The sequence below is a fragment of the Copidosoma floridanum genome, unplaced genomic scaffold (genome assembly GCF_036245765.1).
Source record: "Copidosoma floridanum isolate Cflo_tuat_1 unplaced genomic scaffold, Cflo_Japanese_pri ptg000030l, whole genome shotgun sequence".
Classification (NCBI taxonomy): Eukaryota; Metazoa; Arthropoda; class Insecta; order Hymenoptera; family Encyrtidae; genus Copidosoma; species Copidosoma floridanum.
This window is the reverse complement of record NW_028321907.1, coordinates 2,642,065-2,666,861: the sequence shown is the minus strand read 5'-3', so window position 1 is coordinate 2,666,861 and position 24,797 is coordinate 2,642,065. Positions and strand designations below refer to the sequence as shown.

The 24,797-nt window shown below is 47.8% G+C and overlaps 1 protein-coding gene across 1 annotated transcript in view; it reads left to right on the top strand.

Moving 5' to 3' along the window:
- The window catches only part of LOC106641320 (cell adhesion molecule Dscam2), a 94,453-nt gene extending 69,838 nt beyond the window's left edge, over positions 1–24,615 (top strand). Inside the window, exons 6-28 of the mRNA XM_089596154.1 lie at positions 4,575–4,903; positions 7,023–7,263; positions 9,531–9,675; positions 10,139–10,401; positions 10,934–11,095; positions 11,493–11,786; positions 13,206–13,580; positions 15,688–15,993; positions 16,096–16,395; positions 16,467–16,598; positions 16,975–17,114; positions 17,543–17,706; positions 17,882–18,093; positions 18,180–18,418; positions 18,501–18,861; positions 18,934–19,209; positions 19,453–19,907; positions 20,004–20,283; positions 20,397–20,555; positions 20,931–21,085; positions 22,943–23,156; positions 23,813–23,903; positions 23,990–24,615. Coding sequence (XP_089452280.1) covers positions 4,575–4,903; positions 7,023–7,263; positions 9,531–9,675; positions 10,139–10,401; positions 10,934–11,095; positions 11,493–11,786; positions 13,206–13,580; positions 15,688–15,993; positions 16,096–16,395; positions 16,467–16,598; positions 16,975–17,114; positions 17,543–17,706; positions 17,882–18,093; positions 18,180–18,418; positions 18,501–18,861; positions 18,934–19,209; positions 19,453–19,907; positions 20,004–20,283; positions 20,397–20,555; positions 20,931–21,085; positions 22,943–23,156; positions 23,813–23,903; positions 23,990–24,374 — 5,678 coding nt within the window. The 3' untranslated portion in view covers positions 24,375–24,615. The remainder of the gene's footprint in view (positions 1–4,574; positions 4,904–7,022; positions 7,264–9,530; positions 9,676–10,138; positions 10,402–10,933; positions 11,096–11,492; positions 11,787–13,205; positions 13,581–15,687; positions 15,994–16,095; positions 16,396–16,466; positions 16,599–16,974; positions 17,115–17,542; positions 17,707–17,881; positions 18,094–18,179; positions 18,419–18,500; positions 18,862–18,933; positions 19,210–19,452; positions 19,908–20,003; positions 20,284–20,396; positions 20,556–20,930; positions 21,086–22,942; positions 23,157–23,812; positions 23,904–23,989) is intronic.
- Positions 24,616–24,797: the final 182 nt, after the last annotated feature.

The window sequence follows — 24,797 nt, the reverse complement described above, 5'->3', positions numbered from 1 at the left end:
ATCAACGTTTCGTTAAATAGTATAATTCAAGAAAACGATTAAGGTTACGTGAAATAGTGCATAAAAAAGATGGAGAGTTTTATTGGGATTCTTGCAACGCAAACGTAGAAACGATTTGATACGCAATTGAAAATACTTGGATCAGCCTCGTATTTGGTACGACATGTGATTCGAACGAAAAAAAATAGACGATTCAGTCCCATGAGAATCAGCAAACCGTGTCCTATACGCTTTTCCTCATCGCCAAGCACCGAGTTATCGGTAAATTCGCGGAGCAAACATAAAAATATGCTCGCTTGCTTTTTTTCTCAAAACAGCGTGTATAGAGCAGAAAGGTAAGAGAAAATCACGCTGAGCACCAGTGGTGTACAGCGCCTCGTTAGCTGGAGGCAATCAGTGGGCCGCACTTATCAGCAGCCAGAAAAGGCACTGTGCGACAGCAGACCCTGGCAAAGTTCCTATCTGGCAGGATCGTCGCTGTACAGGTAATGTATCTAGTGTGCTCCGGCACTTGTGCGGAATATAACGGTAAAAAGGTGCACCATCGGCAACCACAGCACAGTGGCCAACCAGTTTTCTCCATCGTCTCTTTTTCGTCTCGACTCTTGGCTGTTGAAGAACAAAAATAAGAAACGAAGGAAACTATTGGACATCGACCAGTGCTCAATGAGTTTTTAGAGTAGATACCCGAGTCAAAGTAGGACCTTTTACCGAAAAAAAGATACACGAGATATTCTCGTAAATAAACAGCCATCTAAAATATAATAAAATAAAAATTTGTTAGTTAAAACATGAGGGCTAATCAGTAGTATCAAAATTAATTTTCAAAGTAACGTCTCCTCCGCTACAGTTTGCTACGTATACATAAAATTTGTAACACTTCTCTAAACGACCACAGGGTGATTCGCCACACTTAATCGCACACGCGCATCCACGTACTTGTACACGTGCACCAAGGCATGCGCTTAGTAGAGCGTGTACAGATAAATGCTCATGAATATCATGGATGGCCATAAAGTCGTTACGTAGGTATAAGTCAAGGGGCTTTGATCAAACTATATATCTCGGTGAATCGTGTTACACGCGTGTACTGGGTGTGCATCTGTACACGGTGCAGGTGCTTACCCGATATTTACAAAGTGACAGGTGAAAGGGCCCCTATAAACCGAAACTCCCTTCAAACGCGCCCTTACGTACGTATACGCGTATTATATACCGATGGTACGTTTAGCGGTAAGCCCTTACGCGCGTAAATATATATACATAAGCTCCCTTTGACCTAGTTCTGTTTAAGGACGGGGGGCCTCTTGGTTCTCACACGTGTCCCGGCCCCTCCGTTGTTAGCGGTGTGTTAATCTCGTTACACGCCGATGACGCACATTCACAAGGGACAACGATGTTACTCGCAAACGCGGACAAATAAAAATTCGTTGTCGCTTTTTTTTTTTTTTTTACCAGTTTTTACAATCGGATTCGCACGTATAGAGGCCGGGGTTTTCGTTGATTTTCCTCTTTATTACTTTTGATCCCCATCGCGACATCACTTTGGGGATTTTTATACGCGGGTCCTTTTTTTCATCAGCTCTGCCAAATTAACCGATCGGCCGTTCCGTGTTTCCCCCCCAAAAACATCCAGTTTTCTCAGTGATGTTAAAATTAAAAATATAACCATTCGTGCGTGAAACGCAAGGGTAAAACGATCACCGATAGTGTGTATATAGGTACACACCGGAGCAAATATTTGCACAGGTTCTCGGTACGTATACACGTAGAGCCGGTGATTGTCGGGGATGTCTTTAATGGCTCTGCCAATAAACAAAGATATCAAGGAGGTCTGTTGTTTTCCTCCCTCCTACTTTACGGAAAAAAAAAAAAGAAGAAGCGCGCCTAAACAATAGGTATATTTATGCTCTGCCCGTCAATGAAAGCTTTCGATAATGAGCAGCGCCGGCAGTGGGCGAGGGAAGGGTACCCCCTCATTTTCGCAGTGCCCATCGAAAAACAAACAAACGCGAGGAGAAACAAAAGGTCGAGGGATGAAACGCAGAGCCATTAATTTTTATTCAACCTCCATTATCATTTGCCGAGAGCGAATTGATCCGAAGGGAGCTGCATCCATCGGAGAGGACGAGATCGCTGCTGGTGTGTGTGTTTTTGCCAACAGTGAGACGGAGGAGGAAAAAGGGCACGAGCAAAGGTGGTGAAAGAAAAAAAAAAAAAAAAAAAAAAAAAAAGAGGCAAAGGGAGGAGGTAAAAGCAATAGAGTAGGAAAAGGCGGCAAGAAAGCAGTTAAGCAAGAGAGAGGGAGCCGAGGAGGTCTGCTGGGATGAAAAGCCTCGGGCGCCGAGGTGGAAAATGATAAGGCTCCGTGAAAACAACGGGCTCCGGCTGATGAAGTCGATGCCGCGGCGACTTTTCTCTCCAGTATACGTACTGCTCTCGCCTTCCCATCCTATACGTACACACGCCCAGCCCCAAGGTAGATTGTTAATTGATACGGCGCCCAGTGGAGAAAGACGCAATCGCAAAGCTCGAGGTGTGTTTCGAGCTGTATTTTTTTTTTTTTCTTTTTTTCTTTTTGTTTACGCCCAAGGGATAAAACCTGCTAATGAAATCGAATAGTTTGCGACGGAGTTACTCCTCGAGGCTCGGCGCTCGGTGTATAAATATATACGAGTTACGCAACGCGCCGAGATTAAACGTCGCGAGTTTATTGAAGGTATATATATATATATTGGTACGTCGAGTCTCGTTTGAGATGAATCAACAACATTTATTACTTGTACTAGCAAAAAAACAACCATAGTTATTTTCAATTTCATTTGGATAAAAAAAAAAGGTACGTTATAGACAAATACCTCCCCCTCAAGAGGGCTGTAGAAATAAATACACACGGTTACCCAGAGCACGAGGCTAAAAGGCCCCCTAACGAAATGAAAAAACTTAATAAGAGCGAGAGTCGTCGAAGGTTCCCCGCGCGTATAAAGATCTCGAGCAATTAAGCCCGCGCAACGGCGACGTAAATATACAAGGGACGGCTTAGCGAGACTCTTCTCTTCCTATATATATACATACATAGCTGTATGGCGGTGGTGGTTGCTGAAAGCCGTGTTTTTCAAGGCTTGATTTACACCCTTAATTACGCGTAATTGTGACAAACCGGGGGTGGCCTTTTTTCCTACCCCCCCCCTTCCCCTACCACCGCACATCGTATGGGCAAGCAGGCGGGCAATCGACAGCGTTTTACTGCGCGTATTTCCCCCCTAGCCTCCCCCTGAAACTCTCGACTCTCGACTCTTTCCAAATGGTATATATATACACGCACGAGTTTGTGTGTAATGTATGCTCGTACAGTGGGTGTACCAACATGCAAATAGAAGCGAAATAAAAGGGAAGCAAAGTACTTTCGTTCCGTGGAAACAAGAAGAGATGCGATCGGCGTATTTCAACGAGAGCACGTATACCCATCGTCTTTGGGCTCGGGGAGAACGCTCGAGCGCATCGCAAACTGCTTTGCCAAAGATTGAGAGGGGGGTGTATTGTAAGGCACGCGCGCAGAAACAATATGCTGGAGGAAAACGGAGAAGCGAAGGTAGCCCCCAACCGGCAATCTTATCTGAGAGCTGCTGTTGGGGGTACATTACGACGGTCTGGCGAACCGCAGCAGCGTCCGAGTTCCCTTCCCTGCTGACTCCGAAGTTTGCGGCGAGTGATGCCTTTGCCCCGTGCGTCGTCTCTCGAGTCGGTGCACCTACTTTTGCGCTCTCGATCTCGTCGCCCGATTTGCTTTCCGTCATATACCACGGAGAAACGGAAACTGTACCGTATTATAATATATAGGGAGGACTTTTCTTACCCTTTATCGATCGTTGCTCCACGTGTACGTTTCACCAAAGCTCCGTTCCAACGGGCGAGTTTGTTACATTTTTTTTTTTTTTTTTTTTCGTTATCGAGGATTATGTCAATCGGGACGTGTTTGTCCGAAAACACCGCGCGTCATCCAATTAAAATCCTCCTTGGCTTAAAATCAACGCCCCTTGTACCTTCATGTATATATATACGCGCTACGTTTCCCAGGAAAACGTGGAAGCTCTCGGACCACTCGGCGAGCGCTTACTTTTCGACGGATGCAAATAGACAGAGAGGCAACATCCTCCGAAAAGACGATGTATATGTATATATGCCCCGGTAGTCTGGAGCTTTCAATGGCTCTTCCCTCTTGTTCTTGCAAATCACCCCCCCCCCCGTCATTTTCATCCCAAAGCTCTCCCCCTCGCCTCGCTAATGAATACGCGAGCTTTTCCTATACGAATCACGAGGTGTTTTGCTCTCTTTCGCATGTGCGCCTGTATATTTTTGTATTCGAAGGGTTGGGCGGATAATGACGATACATCGTCAGATGAATCGATGGTTGTGTATATATATTAATTATTCCTTTTAGATGGCGAGTAAGGTCTGAGAAAAAAAAAAAAAAAAAAAAAAAAAAAAAAAAAAAAGTGGGGTGGGTCTCCAATGGTTGATGATCATCATCCCTCGTCACATAATGGTAATAATGTGAGTGAAATTTGTTGCAGACCATCGGAACTCGGTGCCACCTCGGTTCAACGAGCGCGTGATGCCCGCCCCGGTGAAGACGGGCGAGACGATAGTCCTGTCGTGCATCTCGCAGGGCGTGCCACCCCCTACGTACCTCTGGTTTCGCGAATCCGTCTCCACGGGCCCGGAGATGGTGACGAGCTCAGAGCGGGTGCACGCCCGCGCGGGTGTCCTCGTCGTACAACAGGCGAGGCTCGAGGACGCCGGGCGCTACGTGTGCCACGCCAACAACACCGCCGGCTCCGAGAGGGTCGAGCTCGAGGTCGCCATCATCAACAGCCTCTCGATACGCCTCACCCCCCCACAGGTGAGTCACTCCCCTGTGTATTATTGCATAATTTATACATCCCTCGAGATTTCTTCTCCCTCTCCTGCGAGTAAACGGTGAATATAACCACGACTGCCGTGCCAGGACGAGAAAAAAAAAAACCCCCCCCCCGACTCTTTATTTCATTCACGGCTACCGCGCGACGCTGTATATCATTACTGCGATAAAAGCCGTCGGCGTCATTACGATTCATTCGCGCGTCAATTGCGACCGCAGCCCCTTTTATCTCTCTCATCCGTGGTATAAATACAGGCAAGAGCTTTGGTAATAAGTGCGAGCGCGCGACTGAAAACAAGTTCTTGGCCAAAGCTTCGTGTGTATTTTAACGAAGCGCTGCGCATCGGTTTCGTTGGACCCAGTGGATAACCGGTTACGCGTTATCTCGCGGAATAAACGACGACGGTGTACGGAGATCCCTGCAACCGCACCCCCTTTCGTTCAATCGGTAAAGGGCGAAGGGGTCAAGAAGGGCGGGTGTACATGTATATACATTGTATACGTGTCGCGCCGCAGGTAATAGAAAACAAAATAGCCGCACAACCATTAGAGAGCGAGGAGGGGCCGGGGGGAGGGAGCTGTACGATCAGGGGATGATTGCATCGGGACCGCGGGAGCCGGAAATGAGAGGCGGGGCCGGGAATTGATCGGATTCCAGTTACATCGAAGTTGACGCCGGTATAATATATGTGTATACAGATACATCGAACTGCTCCGGGTCGAGCTTGAATATACGTGCAGATGTACATGGGAGTATAGGTATATATAACGGGCCAAAGGGCTCGGACCGTCGCGCACCCCAATCAGCATGATGTGGTCTCTGCTGCAGCAAACCTCGATACCCATTATAGGGGTATACACGTGTGTGTGTGTGTGTGGGTGTACCTACTTCTCTTTACATATACAGTATATATATAGATATGGGTACTCGGGTATATCTGCCAGTATACCCCACATATATATTTGTACAGGTGTATGCATAATGGTGCACTCGTAACTTGCAAGAGTCATTGATGTAGCCACTCTCGGCATACACGTGCAAACGGCACACGCTTGTACACATAAACTACACACTGGAGAAAGGTAGTACGTATAGGTATATGCATCGCGTTGGAGTCCGAATTTGATTTCTGGCTGTGGGGATCAAAGCTCCGCGTCCCTACATATACACGTGCACAAACGCGCGTCAGCTGTGGGGTGGAGGAGTTGTCCGTTCGTCTCGCTCTCGGGCTTGATCGATGATGGCTGGTGCGCTCTCTGTCCCGTCTATACCTATACCTCTATATATATATACTGGGCCACGATGTGTGTATGCACCAGGATGCTTCAAAGCCATTATTGAAATTCCAGCGGCGCTGCTTCCGCGTCCGTGCCTCGGACTATGTCTGCAGTACCCACCGCCATTCCCGTCACTTCCGCCGTGTACCCCTATATACACACCCCTACGTGTATACCATACCTGTATGTGTGTGGGTACATAATATATACGCGTGCGTGTGCTCCAGATACGCGGCTGGATATGCTTCTCGATGCATCATATCCCAAGCTCGCGAGTGTAAGTGTGTGTGTGGATCTTGTACGCGGTGAAAAGAAGAGACAATGAAATGAGCGATGAGCTGGCGTAATACAAACTTAACGGTTATCCAGGTGATTTTCGGCGGTTTCTCTTCATACGTATCCGTAGCAGCTGCATTTTACCGAGCTGTAAAAAAAAACAGCTGTATTCCAATGTCGATGACAAATATATGGGAAGCGCGAGGGTCATTTATTTTGGGGACAAAAACTAAACGGCTCCGAGACAAACGGGTGAAATTAATCATGATTTCGCGTCCCCACCCTCCCCGAGACCCAAGGCAAACGTAATCACGCAAATGAATGCAAACGGAGTGGAGTACGCGTCGCCTACGGCTGTCTCGCACTCGCTCCGTGTACGCCGTTAACAAATATACATTTAGATTTTACCATTCAAAACCCTCCGCCACGCGACTCTCTTTCATCAACGCGAGTTTGCTCGTTAAACGTTTGCGTGTCTAGTCTCTCCCCCATTGGGATTTTCTCGTTGAGCATAATATATGTACATGTGTGTGTGTGTGACACGCAGGTGACGATAGATCTGGGCAAGGACGCCGAGTTCACGTGTTCGGTCGAGGGCCAGCCGATGCCGACGATATCCTGGGCGAAGGACGCGCTGCCGATAAGGGAAGGTACCTCGGGAAGGACGAAAATCACGGGTACCACTCTGCACATATCCTCGATTACGCGGGACGACAAGGGGATGTACCAGTGCTTCGCCAAAAACGACTACGAGATGGTCCAAGCCACGGCCGAGCTGAGACTTGGAGGTTTGCCATTATTATCTTTTTCTGCTTGTCTTGCTGATACTTTTTCTTCATTTCTCCTCTCAATTTAGCCATGAAAATTACTCTCGATAAGTAAACGTGTGTACATTACCCAATTTGATTGATATTTCTTTGCGTTGATACACACACGAATGAAATATATATATATATGTACAAATCAATTCCGATGCGGTTGTTATTCGTACGCTCGATCTATCATCTGTAAAGAGATTCGTATGTTTGCCACCTCGGTATTATTATTATTTCCGAAAGCTTGACTCTAGAAACGTGATTTATCAATTGTTATTGACAATGACGTTTCCTCTTATCAAAGTTCCGTGAAATATCATATCACGCGTATGTTTGGAGCGAGTACCGCGTAGGTATACTAATAATATTGTGTCAAACTTTCAATAATAGTACTCGAATCAATTATCGGTTGCTATGACTTGTATCAACCTACCGCGGAGGGACCCGAACTGAAGTAAACAAAAGTACGAAAATCCCACCGAGGAGTCGAGGCCCTCAGGGTCGGGCGCAAAAGAGCGACGCAAAGCCCATTCGTTATAGAAACGGTGAGGCAACATGGCACGGTGCCGTCAATCAATTTTTCTCAACCCCCTGCACGATTTGGACACGCGCGTGGAGAGGGAAGGTGATTAATTCGCAAACGCATCGGGGAAATGACGTTTCGACGCGTGGATCAGCGCGACCGCCCGTTGCATTAATTTCGCGGCGCACTAGAGAAAACGGCCCCCAACCCATAACTGGCTACGCTCACTATGACGAGGGCACACGCAGAGTTCATAGCTCCCCCGTATAGATGCGCACAACCGATTACGGGACGCAATTACGTAATAATCTCGTTGGCCCAACCGCAATACCCCCTCGGTTCTAATATTAGCCAGGACACACGTGTACGCGTGTATACACAACGTTGCATCTAATTTTCATACATTTGATCATACTTACACGCGAAGTATTGTCGAATTTGGCGCGTGTTAATAACATCCGGTTCGTCGGAAAAGTTTGCTCTCGCGCTTCAGACCTTCATTTTCATGATAGAGTCGGGCAGCAGGGAAAATGGCCCCCCGAGCACGCGCTCTCCTCTTCCTCGGTTGAGTCAAAATTTGCATACTCGTAACGTGCATTATCGTGTTCCCGCTTATTGCGACGGAACGTCGTTTCGGAGACGAGCTGCTTAAGGCAACCCATTTTGGGAAACCCGTGGCGTCGATGGATGACGATCGAAAGGGAAGGGAATCGAACATCCCTTAAAAATTACTAGACAAAGTGCATTTTCCCCCGGCGCCGTCCAATCAACCCTTAATATCCAATTACCCCCCTCGCGTTCCTCACCACGTGGGCATTTGTCACGCACCCGTTGGGTGAAAAAAATTCAAGTGCTCGCATAGTTGGTGACACGGATGGATAAATAAGTATGAACGCGGGCGCCAGGTGTCACCGGTATACAGCCCCCGTTTGTATAAATCACGGGTCATGGGCAATAAACACGGCGCGATCGGAAAATAAAGTAAGCGGGGTACCATTGGCCCGAGCTGTAATGATAGCCGGGGAGAGCAGCCGGCGCTCGCGTTATAATTTATATCGACAGGCGATAATGGCAGGCGTTTAGAGGGTCTCGGGCGTGGCTCGGCTTGGGAGGGGTGGGTCGCCTGCTGGCCTGATTTACGCCAAAGGCAAACTTGCCGCTGCGGTTTATCCTCGGCCGTATAATTTGGGGTTAATTCACTATACATGTATGGGCTACGTTGGGGAGGGCGTCAAACCGCAGATCGATTGTTCCCGCGCCTCCTCCTGTCCGTTCTCCGCTTGGGGGGAGGGATATGCAGGTCTTGTCATGCAAATTTTGCGTGATACGCAAATGCATGCGATCGTGCACCCCCCCGCGTCTGCTCGCGCTTGCATAATATCGGCAGCTGCGCTGTTGCCCACTGTACGGCTCTTGGTATGCAGCACGCGTTTGCACGAGCACTGGAGAGAGAATTTTGCCCCGATGTACCTGTATGTCCGTAGTTTTGGGGATGCGTTGAAACGGGAAAGTCAGCCGTTAGGTGGTGGGAACCACCAAGATGTGAAAAGTAACGAGCGATGAGTTTTTTTTTTTTTTCATCAGCAACAACGGTACAGCGTGAAAAATATATATCTATGACATGTATAAAATATTATAATTTTGTGTGTGTACGTAAGTACAAGTAGCAAAATATGCATGTCGAGTTAACGAGCAAGTTGTGTTGTCATTCATGCAGATGCGGCGCCCCAACTAGTTTACAAGTTCATCGAGCAGACCATACAGCCGGGACCGTCGGTGTCCCTCAAGTGCATCGCAACGGGTAATCCGACGCCCCACTTCACCTGGACCCTCGACGGCTTCCCTCTACCGCAGAACGACAGGTGAATTCCATCCCCTCCCTCCACCCCTAGTGTATATAGCGATGGCAGTAGAATAATCGTACATTTGTGTACCCTCGGTGCGCGCGGCTTTTTTCGACCTTTCCTTTTTTCCCCTCCCCCACCTCGCTCCGGTACTTTGAACAAAAAATTAAACGCTCGGCAGCTTTTGTGCCCATGTGCATTTTTTCCCCTGTTTCTCGTTTTAATGCAATCTTTTTCCTTTTTTTTTTTTTTCATTCCCTTTGTCCTCATGTCCCAAACGATGGCGATGACGTTTCCCTTGCACTGTTCCCCCGGTCTGGTGGTTATGGCAAAATTGTCCTTAACATCGCTGGAAATTAATAAATATGTATATTTATACTCCTCGCGACTTCATCTCTTGGCAAGGTTTACCGAGAGGAAGAGAGACGAAGGGAAAGAAAAAAAAAAAAATAATAATAATAATGATAATTTGGCCCACCAGGTTCATGATAGGTCAGTACGTGACGGTGCACGGGGACGTGATATCCCACGTGAACATAAGCGCGGTGAGGGTCGAGGACGGCGGTGAGTACAGGTGCTCGGCAGTCAACCGAGTCGCCAAGGCGAGCCACGGCGCGAGGCTCAACATCTACGGGCCGCCGCACGTCAGGCCGATGGGCAACTACGCGGCCGTGGCGGGCGAAACCACCGTCATAAAGTGCCCCGTGGCCGGTTTTCCCATATCTACCATCACTTGGGAGAAGGGTGAGTAGTAGTACAGGTCCGCGTCAGGTCGGACGCCCTTTGCAAATCATAAATACTTCGTTTTACCTACGACAGTCGGGGCAATTCGTGTGAGATCCGCGAAAAAGGATAAACTTTTCTCGAGGGCGACGTTTCCCGTGAAAAATAGATGACAATGCCGGTCCGTCGATCGACGCGAAAGCAACAGCGCACGGTGCAGTGTATAAGTTTACGGCCGGACGCTAATACACGGCCCCTTCTCGAAGTAGCATATAATATACGGTGGTACTAGACGTACGCGGGCAAAAAGTACAAGCTCTCTCCACTCGAACTTTCCGAGGGGGAGCCGTCCAAGCGCTTTACGATGTTGGACTCTGTAAAAAAAAAAAAAAAAGGAGGGGTGGGTAGCGAAACAAGGGACGCGGGAAGAAAAACGATGGTCCGAGGCAAAGTTTCGGAAAAGTATTCCGAAAGCTCGGAAGTACCTATATTGTGTATAGAAGAGGCGGAGTAATCAAATAACCCGAGGGTGGCCGACCTTATGCCCCGACAGATGGCCAAGTTTTGCCGACGAGCCGAAGACAGGAGGTCTCGACGAACGGCACCCTCACCCTGCACCGGGTCGACAGCAACACCGACCGGGGCGCCTACACCTGCACCGCCCGCAACCAACAGGACAGGTTCGACTCGCAGACCGTGCACATCGAAGTCAAAGGTATATTTTAGTTGAATCTTTTTTTTTTCATTCCTTATGTATATAATATGCCGGAAAAATTGGAGGGCAAAAAAAAGGTCACCCCTCCCTGACCAGATCTCGAATTGAAGAGGGTCAGGGAGGGGGTTATCGCTGCGGTGAAACTTTGCCGAGCGAGAGAAAAGTTTGGGGCGCAAAGTTTCTTGCAGCTGCTTCAACAGGTCGTCGTCTCGAGAGGGGCAGCAGTCGTCGGTTGGCAGATGTTTAATAATGTTTTCTCGAATTTATCGGTCCATACAAATGGACCGCAGTGGTTTTGACGCAGGTACGGTCGGTCTGACCAAACGCTGATGTTTGCCGATGAAGGTTGAGCGGATCGAGCGTACGACGATGACGTGAGTTGATGTAAATTTTGCAGTGCCCCCGCGAATCGATGCGTTTAGCTTCCCCGAGAACATCCAGGCGGGTGCCCGGGTCCACGTGACCTGCGCCGTGAGCGAGGGCGACCCACCGGTGCGCATAGTCTGGCTGAAGGACGGCCAGCCCCTGAGCCACTACGGCCGCGAGCTCGACGTTACGACCAGCCAGATCGGCGAGTTCGATCTCGCCCTGAGGATAACGAGCGCCTCGCCCGCCCACAACGGGAACTACACTTGCCTCGCGAGCAACGACGCGGCCAAGGCCTCACACACCGCCAAGCTGCTCGTTCACGGTACACAACGACTACCTAGGCGAGATGGCGCGCTGTGACACTCTCTTTGTTTCGTCATTTTCTTTTGCCCCCCCCACCCCCCTCACCCTCTCGATCTGATGGGTTTTAACTCGTACTCGCGTGTTTTTCATTTGTCGCGGCCAACGCACCGGTGTATAACTTTTATCGTTTGCGTGTCGAAAAAAAAAAAAAAAAAAAAAAAAAATGTAGCTGTAAACAAAGCCATCGAAATCCCCTTATATATTTCATTCCGTCGGGTGCGAGCGCCGCCTCGGTTAACAAACTTGTTGTTCAAGTGCACGGCGACAAATCGCGTGGACTTTCGCTGTAACCATCGGTCGTTATTTACGACTGTGCAAGTACTCCGGGGGTATTAAAAAGTAGGACAGGCGTGCGTTGAAAGCAGGGGCTGAAAAAATGAGAGGGTGGTGAAAAGCAACCGAGCCTCGGTGGCAGTTTGCGACGAAAAACAAATCAAAAAAACATCGTTTAAAGGCGCTGCTGTTTTTCGCCCAGCCCATACAGCTTCGTTTTTGTCAGTTTGTTTTTTTTTTTTTTTTTTTTTGACTCTGTTTTATACCAAACATCGTGGGGCCAAAAGTCCGCAGACAACAACACGCAACTGTTGCCGAGTCGTTTTTTTTGAATTATTATTTCTAGCCTCGATGCTCCCTCGGGGGGCTCCCGACCAATCAACACCACCTTCTTTTGTTTCTTTCATTATCTCTACGGTACTCTTTATACGGGCACTGTGTGCGCTCTTTCTTGACACACCGGAGGGTTGAAGGGGCTGGTAGTATAGTATCCTGGGGCACAGGGGCCTTGACACTGCGATGTGCAACACAATGTATACCTACCTTTACATTTACTCTGTTCTTCTATCTGTACGTGTATTGTAGGTACGAAAAATGTTTTCTTCCACAACCCTATGCAGGAAACAATACCTCCACCGTGGGACCAATGGGCTCACTCACGTACACCCGTGACACTGGTACACCACAACAGCAACAACAACAGCCAATATATACTCAATACAATAAGTAACAACAAGTAATATTCAATCATATGATATCATTTCTCGTGTACGCAGCAAAAAGTGCTCGACCCTACAGATACGTGCTCTTGGAGATCTCGTTAAAAAATCGTCACTACGAAACTTTCCGCTGCGTACACGAGCACTCGACAAACCTCTCGTCCAGAGTACTGTATCGTTACGCGATTCGCAGCAAAGAGCCCGTGATACTCTACCAACAGGAGCAGAGGGAACAATGGATCCAGAGCAACAACCATTATGAAAAAAAAAAGAAAAAAAAAAAAAAAAAAACGAGAGCAAATCTCGTTCTTTCGCAACACCTCATTCGTACCTTCTCGTTCTGCTTTCATTCGCCACCACCACCTCCATCTTGGTCGCCGTGGCAGTTCCGCCCCAGATAGCGCCGTTTAGCTTTAACAAGGACCTGTCGGAGGGCGTGCGCGCCCAAGTGACCTGCGTCATCGAGAAGGGCGACGCGCCCTTCGTCATCACCTGGTCCAAGGACGCCGAGGGCATACCGAGCGCCGCGAGCCCCAATTCCCACACCTCCTTGTCCTCGACCTACAGCCGCAGTAGCTACGGGTCCCAGCAGCAGCAGCAGCAGCAGCAAAATCTAGCCGGGCTACGGGTAACCAGCATCGACGCCCACTCGAGCACTATTGTCATTGAGCGCGTGGCCGCCAATCACACCGGCAACTACACCTGCCACGCGCGCAACTCCATCGCCGAGGTCTCCCACACTGCCGAGCTCGTTGTCCGCGGTAATCACGAGCTCCTCTCTACCTCTCTATCCTATATCTTACCTCGTTTTCGTTTGCTCTCGATCTTGTTTGTTACTATCATTACACCGATGATGATGATGATGACGAGGCTCTGCTGCACATCTGTTTTTTTTTTTTTTTTTTTTTTTTTCCTGCTGTTGATGTTGTCTTTGTTTATTTATTTTTTTTTTTTTTTTTATTATTATTTTGCTCACTATAATAATAATGATAAATCACTTGTTTTGTCGTCTCTCACAAAAGTGTTTGCATATTGAAGAGCAGAGCGCACCGATTGCACTGTATACTCACCTTGTGTGGCAACCGAGCACCGCAGCACCTGTATTGATTCTCTTTATACTCTCTTTCATTCACCACTTTCGAAGGGTATACATGCGAGAGATGTGGTGTGCGTGTATGGGTATCGGTAGAAACTATTTAATAAGCGCCTCAACGCTTGTGTATTTTGTGTAGAGACCTTTGCCTGACTGAACGTTGATTTGAACTACTTGTCGACGTCTCCGTACTGGATGAAAAGGCTGAGGATTGCGGCGCTACAGGAAAAAAAAAAAAAAAAATATAGAGTTATTTTCCCCGTGTGTTAAGCACAGCTCGCGAGTTTTGCTGGGAATTTTCGAGTGTGGAGGGCTACTCCAGCATCGGATCCTTGCAACTCCCACCAGCAGCGGCAGGTCCGCTCGCGCATTGTAATGACCGAAACAAAGCGTCGCGTTGTGGAATCTTTCTCAGCCCGCCCGTTATATATATTCGACCGCCGTGCCACTTTTGGTATTCGCAATGGGTGTGTGTGTGTACCTACGCGCGAGGTACACAATGGGCATGAGCGAGGACTTTGGCTCTTTGTTCCCTTTTCCGCTGATCGAAGTATATTTCGTATACATGCACCGTGGATTGGTGGACCAGTCAACAGCAGCATCCAGCAGCCTCGCATGATTCGTTATTGCCGATGGTCCACGGAGCAGCTAATCTGGAGCGCGCCTCACCTGCCAGCACATCAAACATATAGCTCTCTTTCTCTTTCTCTCTTTCCTGTCTTCATCACCGCTCTCTCACTCTGCATTTAAATACACACATGTTATATGCAACAATGCACCGTATATACATATATATATATATATATATATATATATATATATATATATATATATATTCACCTCACTCTGTCCTCTCTATTTGCACCACGCACAATATATACGCACCGACTCTTCACCAGCATTACCGGCAAAATACCGATTTTCGAGCAAAGTTGGGGCACTCACGAAAAAAAAAAAGCTTCGATCGTTATATTTGTAGTCAATGTTTGGCGCGGCTCAGCGTTGATAAACAATTGCTCGTAGCTGCTTCTTTGGCTTATCGCTTCGAAATGCTTTTTACATTCTCGTTGTGGAGGATTTTTTTCATTTCAAAACAAATGTGCGAGCAATTTTTTTTCTTCTTTTTACTTGAAATGCCGGTAATAGTTGGGTAGGAGAGCGCACAATATTAATATTATTATATGAAAGATGCACAAAACACGACAATCACTGGCACATATACCGGATCGACACCTTCGTATGTTATTATTAACTTCACTGATTTACTGCTATTTATATATAAAAAAAAACACGCACACGTCTGTTTTGAAAAAGAAAATCGCACAATATAATCACTGGGTGACAGAAAAAAAAAAAGAAAAAAGAAAAAATGTCTGCACAGCACCGATTTTATTTCCTTATTCATGTCACACGCAAAGTCTTTCGAGTAGTAAATTATTTACGTTTTGCAAGCGCGTGGTGGAAACGAGACTGAATCTGCATTGAATGATAATAATCGTGCATTAAACGACGAAAATGGAAATGGGCACTTTTGGCAAATTGAACGGAGTTTTCAACGATTACGCTCAAATTTGCTGAGCGCGCGTGACTACAGAACTAATTTGCTCAACTTACGACGGAAAGCCCATAATATGTTTCTCAATCGTTTCCACAACGCACTACTTAAAATTGAAAAAATAAAAAGAAAGGAACCACGACCCAAACTAATTGTATGCTTTTTTTTGGGTGGGTATTGGAAAAAAAACACCAATAAACAAAAAAACAAAAAAAAACAGTACCGCCCCGTTGGCTACGCGAGCCCCAGGACGTTCATGCGCCAGAGGGTATGTCGCGGCTGATGTTGCACTGCCACGCGGATGGTTTCCCACCCCCGAGCGTGACTTGGCGCAAAGCGAGCGGCAACAAGCCCGGCGACTACAAGGACATTGCCGGTCACGAGCACACCCACGACCCCAAGATCCACTCGAACGGCTCGCTCGTGTTCGCCCGCGTCCAGGAGGACCACGAGGGCTTCTACCTCTGCGAGGCGGTCAACGGCATCGGCGCCGGCCTCAGCAAGGTCGTCTACCTCACCGTCAACGGTACCTCTCGACATCTCTATATATATATTCTTTTTTTTTCATCATCACCACCACCCTCTCTCTCTCTCGTTCGAAAATACACGCCATCACGATTCGACACAGCCCCGGCCCACTTTGCGATAAAACACGAGAACCGCACGGCCAAGCTGGGCACGAACGCGCAGCTGCGTTGCGAGGCGAAGGGCGACTACCCGTTGAAAATAGTGTGGCGCAAGGCCGGCTCGCAACTGGAGCCCGCGGTCTCGGACTACCGGTACATCGTCAAGGAGCAAAACACGACCGAGGGTGTGGCCAGTATACTCGGGCTCGTCGGTACGACCCGCGACGACAGCGGCAGGTACTTTTGCAGCGCAAGCAACGCCTACGGCCACGACGAGATGACGATACACCTGTACATCCAAGGTGGGCCCCGGATCAGTAGAAACGGTCGGTGATTGGTCGGGCGTTCAATGTTTTTTTTTTACATGTTGCAGAGCCTCCGGACTTTCCGAGGAACTTGCGGGTGATGGAGAAGGGCAGCCGGTTCATCAAGCTCGGCTGGACACTGAGCCAGGACGGCAACAGCCCCATCACCCAGTACATCGTCGAGTACAAATCGGAATCTGGTAAGTCTTTTGCGAAGAAAAAAAAAAAAAAAAAAAAAGTTTGGGGTGGTAAACGAGAGCCGATAAATCGATACTCCCCCGGGAGTCTCGAAAACGTTGGACTCGTTCTTCCAACTTTCTTGACTTTCATTTCAATGTTATTTTCCCTGGCGCGTACCTCGCGAGAGTATTCGATCAACCACCTCTGAGTATATACGTAATAGTCGATAACGCCAGACGCAACAGAGAGACACCGGCGTGAATAACATTGGCACGGGATCGCGGCAGTTGCAGAGATCGTTAAACTCGGAGAGAAAAAAAAATAAAATACAAGAGAGAAGAGCTATATTATACGTATGATCTGGATGTATGTGTAATAAGTTGGCGTTGGTTGCAGAAGTTTGGCACGACCATACGTTTCACACGACGGTGCCGGGGAGCCAGGCCCACGCCCACATAAGCGGCCTCCGACCGGCGGTCACATATCAATTCCGCATCTTCGCCGAGAACGAACTTGGCAGGAGCCAACCCAGCGACGTTAGTATATACACACACACACACGGCGCACATCTCATAACTCACCCCACGCGCCCACACACAGACGATGGCGTACAGCTGCACCCGTGTATGCCATCACGTTGATTAATATTCAGGACCCACCGCTGCTGGTGTATATTATATACACTGCTCGGCTCTTGATAATTTTCCACACACGTCTCTTTTACGTACTGCCTCGTAGCTTTATTCTCGTCGTCGTCGGCAGCTCTTCTCCCCGAAGCTGTGATTGCTTTGTACTGGGTTTTTTTTTTTTCTTCTTCTTTTTTTATTGAATACAATTTGACTTTTATGCACGTCAAACACCCTTTTTCTTCCCCCTTCCCCCTTTAGCGATGTACAATGGGCCACGGACAAAATAACCCCCGTAGTTTGAAAAAGTGTGTGACGCGTGTGTGTTGGTGCCGCAGATTCTGGACGCGATGACGGAAGGCGAGACGCCGGGCGGGCCGCCGAAAAATCTTAAAGTCGAGGCAGCCAGCTCGACGGAGCTGAAGGTGACGTGGGACCCCCCGGACGACGATCTGTGGAACGGCGAGATCCTCGGCTACCACGTTGGTTACAAGGAGCAGAGGTACCTTCCTTGCTACAACGCATTGTAATTCAAATCATCGCGATTTATTTTTCCCTTCGATACATCCCCGAGTCTGCCATTCGAAGGCAAACAAATGTCTCGCCCGTATATAGTCCATAGGATTATTATTATTATGTATGCCCGCACAAATAATCTCGCGTTGAAATGAAAACAGACACGGAGCGGAGTACGTGTACCGTACGGTCGAGGGCAGCATCTCGACGGCCAGCATAGCCCTGGGCCTCGCGAGGACGGCCATACCCGGGCGCCAGTGCCAGCTGACGAACCTAAAAAAGTACGCTCGCTACAGCATCGTCGTCCAGGCTTACAATTCCCTGGGCGCCGGACCCATGACCCCCGAAGTCGTAGCCACGACCCTCGAGGACGGTAACTTGCTTTTGTCTTTGATCCAATACTGTGTGCATGGTATGTGTATGCATGTAAAATTAACAACACGCAATGGGGCAAACTAGTGCCGTCGAGTCCGCCGCAGGACGTGCGGTGCACGGCCCTGTCCTCGCAGTCGCTCCAGGTATCCTGGGACCCGCCGCCCAACTCGAGCCTCAACGGCGTCCTCAAGGGCTACAAGGTCACCTACGAGAACATGGACGCGCTGGCCGACGCGACCAAAATCGAGAACAAGAGCACCAGTCCCCTCGTGCTGACTGTCGTCCTGACCAACCTCGAAAAGTTCACCAACTACTCGGTCCAGGTCAGTGGCATAATATATACTCCCACCCACGTGTCGACGAAGCAAACGTCCAATTAAAAACCACGACCCGTGTACCCACCAGGTGTCGGCGTCGACCAAAGCGGGGGACGGTGCGGTGTCGGCCCCGCTGTACTGCGTCACCGAGGAGGACAAGCCGGAGATGCCCGCGGGTATAAAAGCGGTGGCGAGCTCGGCCACGTCGGTGATTGTGTCGTGGCAGCCCCCCCTGCGCAGCAACGGCATCCTCACCTCGTACAGCGTGCACGTGCGCTCCGTCGGCCCGGATGGCAAGTGGTACAGGCGCGCCCTGCCGCCCCACGAGACGTCCTACCTCGCCGAGAACCTACACAAGAAGAACCAGTACGAGTTCAATATAGCGGCTGTGACGTCGTCGGGCGATGGGCCTCGCACTCCCTCGATCGTTGTCTCGCCGTCCAGCGAAGGTATAGGCTACACACACCCCTCGTGTTGCGAGGATCGATGCGTGATTACCGGTAATCGTCCCTTGTTCGCAGTGCGAGCGGCGGTTTACTCGTTCGGCTCGACGCTGGTGGTGCCGTGGAAGCAGGACGTCCTGCTGCCGTGCAAGTGGGTCGGCAAACCCGAGCCGACGGTCACGTGGAAGCAGTGGGGCCAGGTGTTGAGGTTCGGCGGCTCGTCGAGGGTAACCCTCGAGAACGACGGCTCGCTGCAGATACGGGAACTCCACAGGGAGGACAGCGGCAATTACACCTGCCAGGTGGAAAATCGCTACGGCAGCGATCAGATCACCCATCGTTTGACCGTCCAGGGTGGGTTTTTATACATATATATATATGTATTTTGGCTGCTTCACTTAATCAAAAACAGTTAAATCACTCTTTGGGTGTACAATCGTTTATTATTATTTTTCAACAAATACTTACAACGCTATATTATCAAGGATTTTCATGTGCCAACATTTACATTTATGTTTTTGTTTGAACTGACTTTTTTTCATAATATAATAAGGAATAAGTAATTGTTATGATTATTTTCTTTTAAATGGCCAACAGTGCCACCAGCGGCGCCGCTACTGCACGCGACGAGCGCGACGAGCAACTCGATAAAGGTGCAGTGGAAAAACGGGGACGACGGCGGGGCGCCGATCCGAGGCTACATCCTCCACTTTAAGCGCGAACTCGGCGAGTGGGAGGAGATAAAGCTGTCGCACAAGAGCAACAGTTACCAATTGACGCAGTTGTGGTGCGGTACCGATTACCAGGTTTACCTGACCGCGTACAACAGAATCGGCATGGGCTCGCCGAGCGAGATCGTCCGCGCCACGACCGAGGGCTCAAAGCCCCACGACTCGCCGGCCAGCCTCGACAAGTTCGTCACGGTCAACGTATCCTGGATAACCTTGCACCTGCTCGCTTGGAACGACGGTGGCTGCCCCATCACCTACTTTGAGCTCGAGTACAAGCGCGCCGGCGAGGAACTCTGGACCCTCGTCTCGAACAAGATCGAGGTACCCCCCCTAACACCCGGGTGAAGCAAAAAAAAAAAAAATGAAAAAAAAAAAAAAAAAAAAATTGAAATCCCCCCCTCCTCGCAGTTGTCGCAGGTGCAAAAGTCGTACACGCTGAGCGAGCTCCAGCCGAGCATGACGTACGAGGTGCGGGTGAGGGCTCACAACGACGCGGGCTCCTCGATGGCCGAGTACAAGCTGACGACCCTGCAGCCGCACAGCAGCTCGACCGTGCCCGCAATCGACGTCGACCGCTACATACCCCAGCACACGACCGTCTACGCGGACGCCAAGCTCGTCGTTCCTCTAATACTCAGCTCGTGCGCCCTCGTACTCGCCGCCGGTGCTGTCTTCTACTGCCTACGGAAGCGTAAGTGTCAGCCAAGGGGGGGGGGGGGAAATACGTACCTCGATACGTGCCGTACGTATATATACAAATACATACACATATATGTACATGTACATGTATGTACTTGTTAATTAACGTAGGGCCTTTGATGGGTGACTTAGGGAGTCTCCACGACGCCCAGACGGCCGCCGCGCTGGACAATAAGCAGAACATGGAGCAACGCGAGCAGTACTACGCGACTGTGCGCAAGCCACTGCGCTCGCCTATTCACGAGATGGGTACGTTGGAAAGGATACCAGGTAAAACCGAGTTCATTGCGTTTCATCCTCCTTCCCCCCTTTTTTTTTTTTTTTCTTCCCATTTTTATGGATACATGTATAATGTTGAGTAGGTACTTAAAATAAGTACTTAAAAACCAAGGAAAAATGTTGGCACACCTAATAGCTTCGCCGTAAACCTTGGGTTTCTTCCTCCACAACTTTTTGACTCTCGTAAAAAAAAAAAAAAAAAAAAAATCGTTATTATAATGATTTCCATAATAAAAGAGTGACAAACATCGTATTCACCTCCGCTGCTTGATTTCACCTGTGCGCACAAATTCTCGGGTGCAAAAAAACAATAATAATAATAATAATAATGATAAAATAAATGAATCTCATACGTTTTCCACACAGAGTACTCCGAGGACATCTACCCGTACGCCACGTTCCAGTTGAAGGAGAGCGTACCACCGGGTGGCGACAGCCGCTGCGATTCAGCGGCACCCCTGCAGACCTTCGTCTACCACGACCCTCGACTCACCGCCGCCGACACGCTCCAGCTCCGCGAGGTAAGCCCATTTTTTTTTGCCATCCCGTTTTGCACATACGTGTTTATATATATATATACCCTCCGCGGGGGGTTTGGATCTCGCGTTTGCCGGCCGCGAGCATGAGCGTCGCGTACGATTATGATTTTTTCTGGAAACCTACTTTTTTTTCCAACCTTCCTGTACATCGCAATTTAGTAGCATCGGCTACTTTTCTATATTTATAATAATCATCGGGTACTTATTTCAAGTGACATTGATAAACTAAAGTAAAAGAAAAAACTTGTGTGAGCTATTAAATTGTCGAAGCATGGATTGTTTTTTGTTCATTGCTGTTAATATTTTTTTCACGTGTGGCGAAGTTTCTGGAACTGTGACAAGTTAACTCGAGGGATGCCGACAAAAAGTGGGAGGGTATTGAATTTGCTTAACCAATGCATTGTCCAAGTCAGCCAATAGGTCCCAGAAACCTCGTCCAATGTAATACAAACAGATGGCATGATTCCTTTGTTGCTCTTTAACAATATTTGCACATAATGTACATGTTACGCGGAACGGAAAAAAAAAATGCTTCGCTCTCATGGAGAAAAAGAAAGAAGCTACCTCGCGTATCTTATCCCCGCGTAGTGGGGCAATTTAGTGACAGCCACAAAAATGTGTTGGGATGAATCTCCGCCAGTATGTGGTTATAGCCCTTTCGCAAATATAATATATGCTGGTCCCGAGGCTCTTGAGCAGACTCGTTCGTTTTTTTAATTTTGAGGGCTTCCTGAATTTTTTTGAACCATCTATACTTAACTCGTGTATGAAATGAAAAAAAAAAAAAAAACCTCTTTCTTTTTCTCTGTAACTTGATCCTATACCTCTGCTTCTATTTCCATGTGTGCGTATCTCTAAATTTCTGTCTCTTTCTCCATCTGTCTCTCTCTCGGTCGCTGCGACTGCTGGTCCGCTCCATTTGCTTCGATTCGCAGTACAGCCAAGATATAGAATATATGATTTTTGCATTCTTATTTATTTATTTATTTTTTTTTTTTTTTTTTTTGGTCCCGTAAAATAAATTGTACATATTACCCAGAATTTTATCTCTTGCGTTCTCCGTCTTAGCGCTACTAAAGCAGTTCGACTAGACTATTTTTTCAATTTTTCATCAAAAATCCATAACTGAGCAGTTTAATCATACGTGATGGACTTTGAGCGCGTGTATATTTGTTGTCAATTGGATTTTTCACGAGACCATGATTTTTGGTAAAGATGTACAGTGTTGTTTTACAAAATTAAAATCAAAAAGAAAAGAGAAAATAAGCTTTATTAAAATTTGTTTTTTTTTTTGTTTTTTTGTATTTAGACGTATGTTAGTTATTAATTTCTGTCATAACCAAATGAATGTTCTACATGTTTGTCTAATTCTTAAGGAAGCAGTTTTTTTTTTTTTTTTTTTTTTTGGACATTTAAAATTTTTGTATCGCATCGACCAAATCTAGTATCAGATGTCGTTTCAAGTTCAGTCATTATTTTATTTGTCGAATAACAAAAACTACAAAAATTTTGAAAAGTCTGATTGATGAACAAAGTGTAGTGATTGCAATCAATTACCGAAGGTGAATATCCAAATTTCGAATGATCAAAAAATATTTCGATCAATTTTGAAAAAAACCGCCATCTGCCGTGTCCATCGTTTCCCTTGTGTTAAACATCAATTTTCCATTAAAGGGGTTTAACGAAAATACAAGAAATCTCTGCTCGCTCCGTCGCACAGTTTAACATTAACACGTACCGTTGATCATTCGGAATCTCGATAGCCATCTTATCCGAGAGCAAAGATCCCTTTGCACAGGCAAAAACTAAAAAAAAAAAAAAATCTCCGTCTGATTGCAGTCGGATTGCAACCGGTACGCTAAGGTGCGCGGGGGCCGCTCGTCCTCTGGGCAGTTGCATAAAAAGACAAGTCAGGGCAAGTCCGAGTCGGAGGAGTACGACACCCTGGGCTCGGACAGCGACACGGAAGTCGGGACCAGCAGCCGAACCGAGTCTTCCAATCACCTCGTCGATTCCCACCACTCGGCCTCTGCGGCCGATGCGCGCGCTCACAGTACGCAAAACTCTTCTTCACTTCACTCTCTCTCTCTCTCTCTCTCTGCTTTATTTATCACTCGCCCCCACTCGAATCCATCCACTTTTTTATTGTTTGCCTTTGCTTGCCCTGTCCGGGATGTCGTACGTACGCGAATCGTAGCAATAAACGCAGGCTATATAGATCGGTAACTCCGTACAATATATAATCGCGTTGCAGTGATTTCTATAATCCGTTTCGCTTTTTTTTGCCAACCATAACACTATGCAATTCTCCTCGTTGTCTTTTTTTTATCATACACATAAATATACATATATATAATGTATTCTTGGTGTTGAGCTTATTTTTTCATTCTTTCTTTCTTATACCTTTTTTTCTTTTCGTTTTTATCTTATCTCAATTAAACTCACTTATCACACTCTGTCCTGTACTTTTGCAATACGTAATTGTTGTAAGATCGCTGTAAATTTAACTTTCGATGTTGTCATGGAATGGCTTATCTTTCGTTTGATCGTTATTGCGGATTATTCGATCAATGTGTTATACGTATACTTACCGATCGGAGCACCGAATATCATAAAAATATTCCAAATCTCGCCCCCAATTTCCCGCGTTTCGTTGCAAAGAAATGAAAACCATAATAATCCAACAGAGGTACGATTTGTCCGTTGCAGACTTCTTGTACCATGGACCAGAATCTAGCACGTCTACAGAACCCTCACCGATTTTTGAGAGAAAATCGTTTCCTGGAAGGGGACGACCCAAGTAAGCACCGCAACGTAAAATGTTGTCCATATACAGAAATGTCCGTGGCCATGCGATTAACTAAATCAAAAACACGTACAAATTAGGATGCTACAGTTGGCGCGTTATACCGGCGAGGAGGCCAGGCCAAACAGCAACAACAGCCACGGTCCAGCAGCCCCAGGCTCAACAGGCCACCAGCGGCAGCCACCAGCACACGGGGGGCCTGGCCATCCCAAGCACCAGCCGGGGGGGCAGGAGCGTGACGGACCAGGGCATAACATGTTCATCCCCAAATTGGATCCACCCCGGGGTTTCACCGACGCGTTTGAACTGAACGGCGAGCCCGAGTACGAGCCGCCCCTGTTACCTCTGCACCTCAACCACCACCAACAACAACAACAACAACAACACCAACAACCACAACAACCCCAACAGCAACAGCAGAGGAACAGCAGCAACAATCATCGCGACTTTGTCATCGCCGTGTAAATATATACGTATACCTATACGATATAATTAAGCAAAGACTCTTTGACGATACGTTATATATACAATGCCCATCACGCGTCCGCACGACTGTACCTCGTTTAAACTGCCAAATGACCCTCGAGAGAAATACGCGACTGCATCGTCAAACCACGAGACTAAATATTATATATATATATTATTATACACAATACCCCCCCCCCCCATACCTGTGTTTTGCTCGTCATACTGCCCGATGTGGGAAAAATAAGCTGAACTCGTGGCGGCGGCGTATTGTACCCGATTCATCTCTATATTATGTGTGACGATATGTGTAATTTTAAGGAGACACGCGCGAGATTTGATAGCTGAAGATATTATCGCGATCGATACATATTGTGTAGCGGGCTGTTGTAGGATGTGACACCTGCGTCTGTCTGTCTGTGT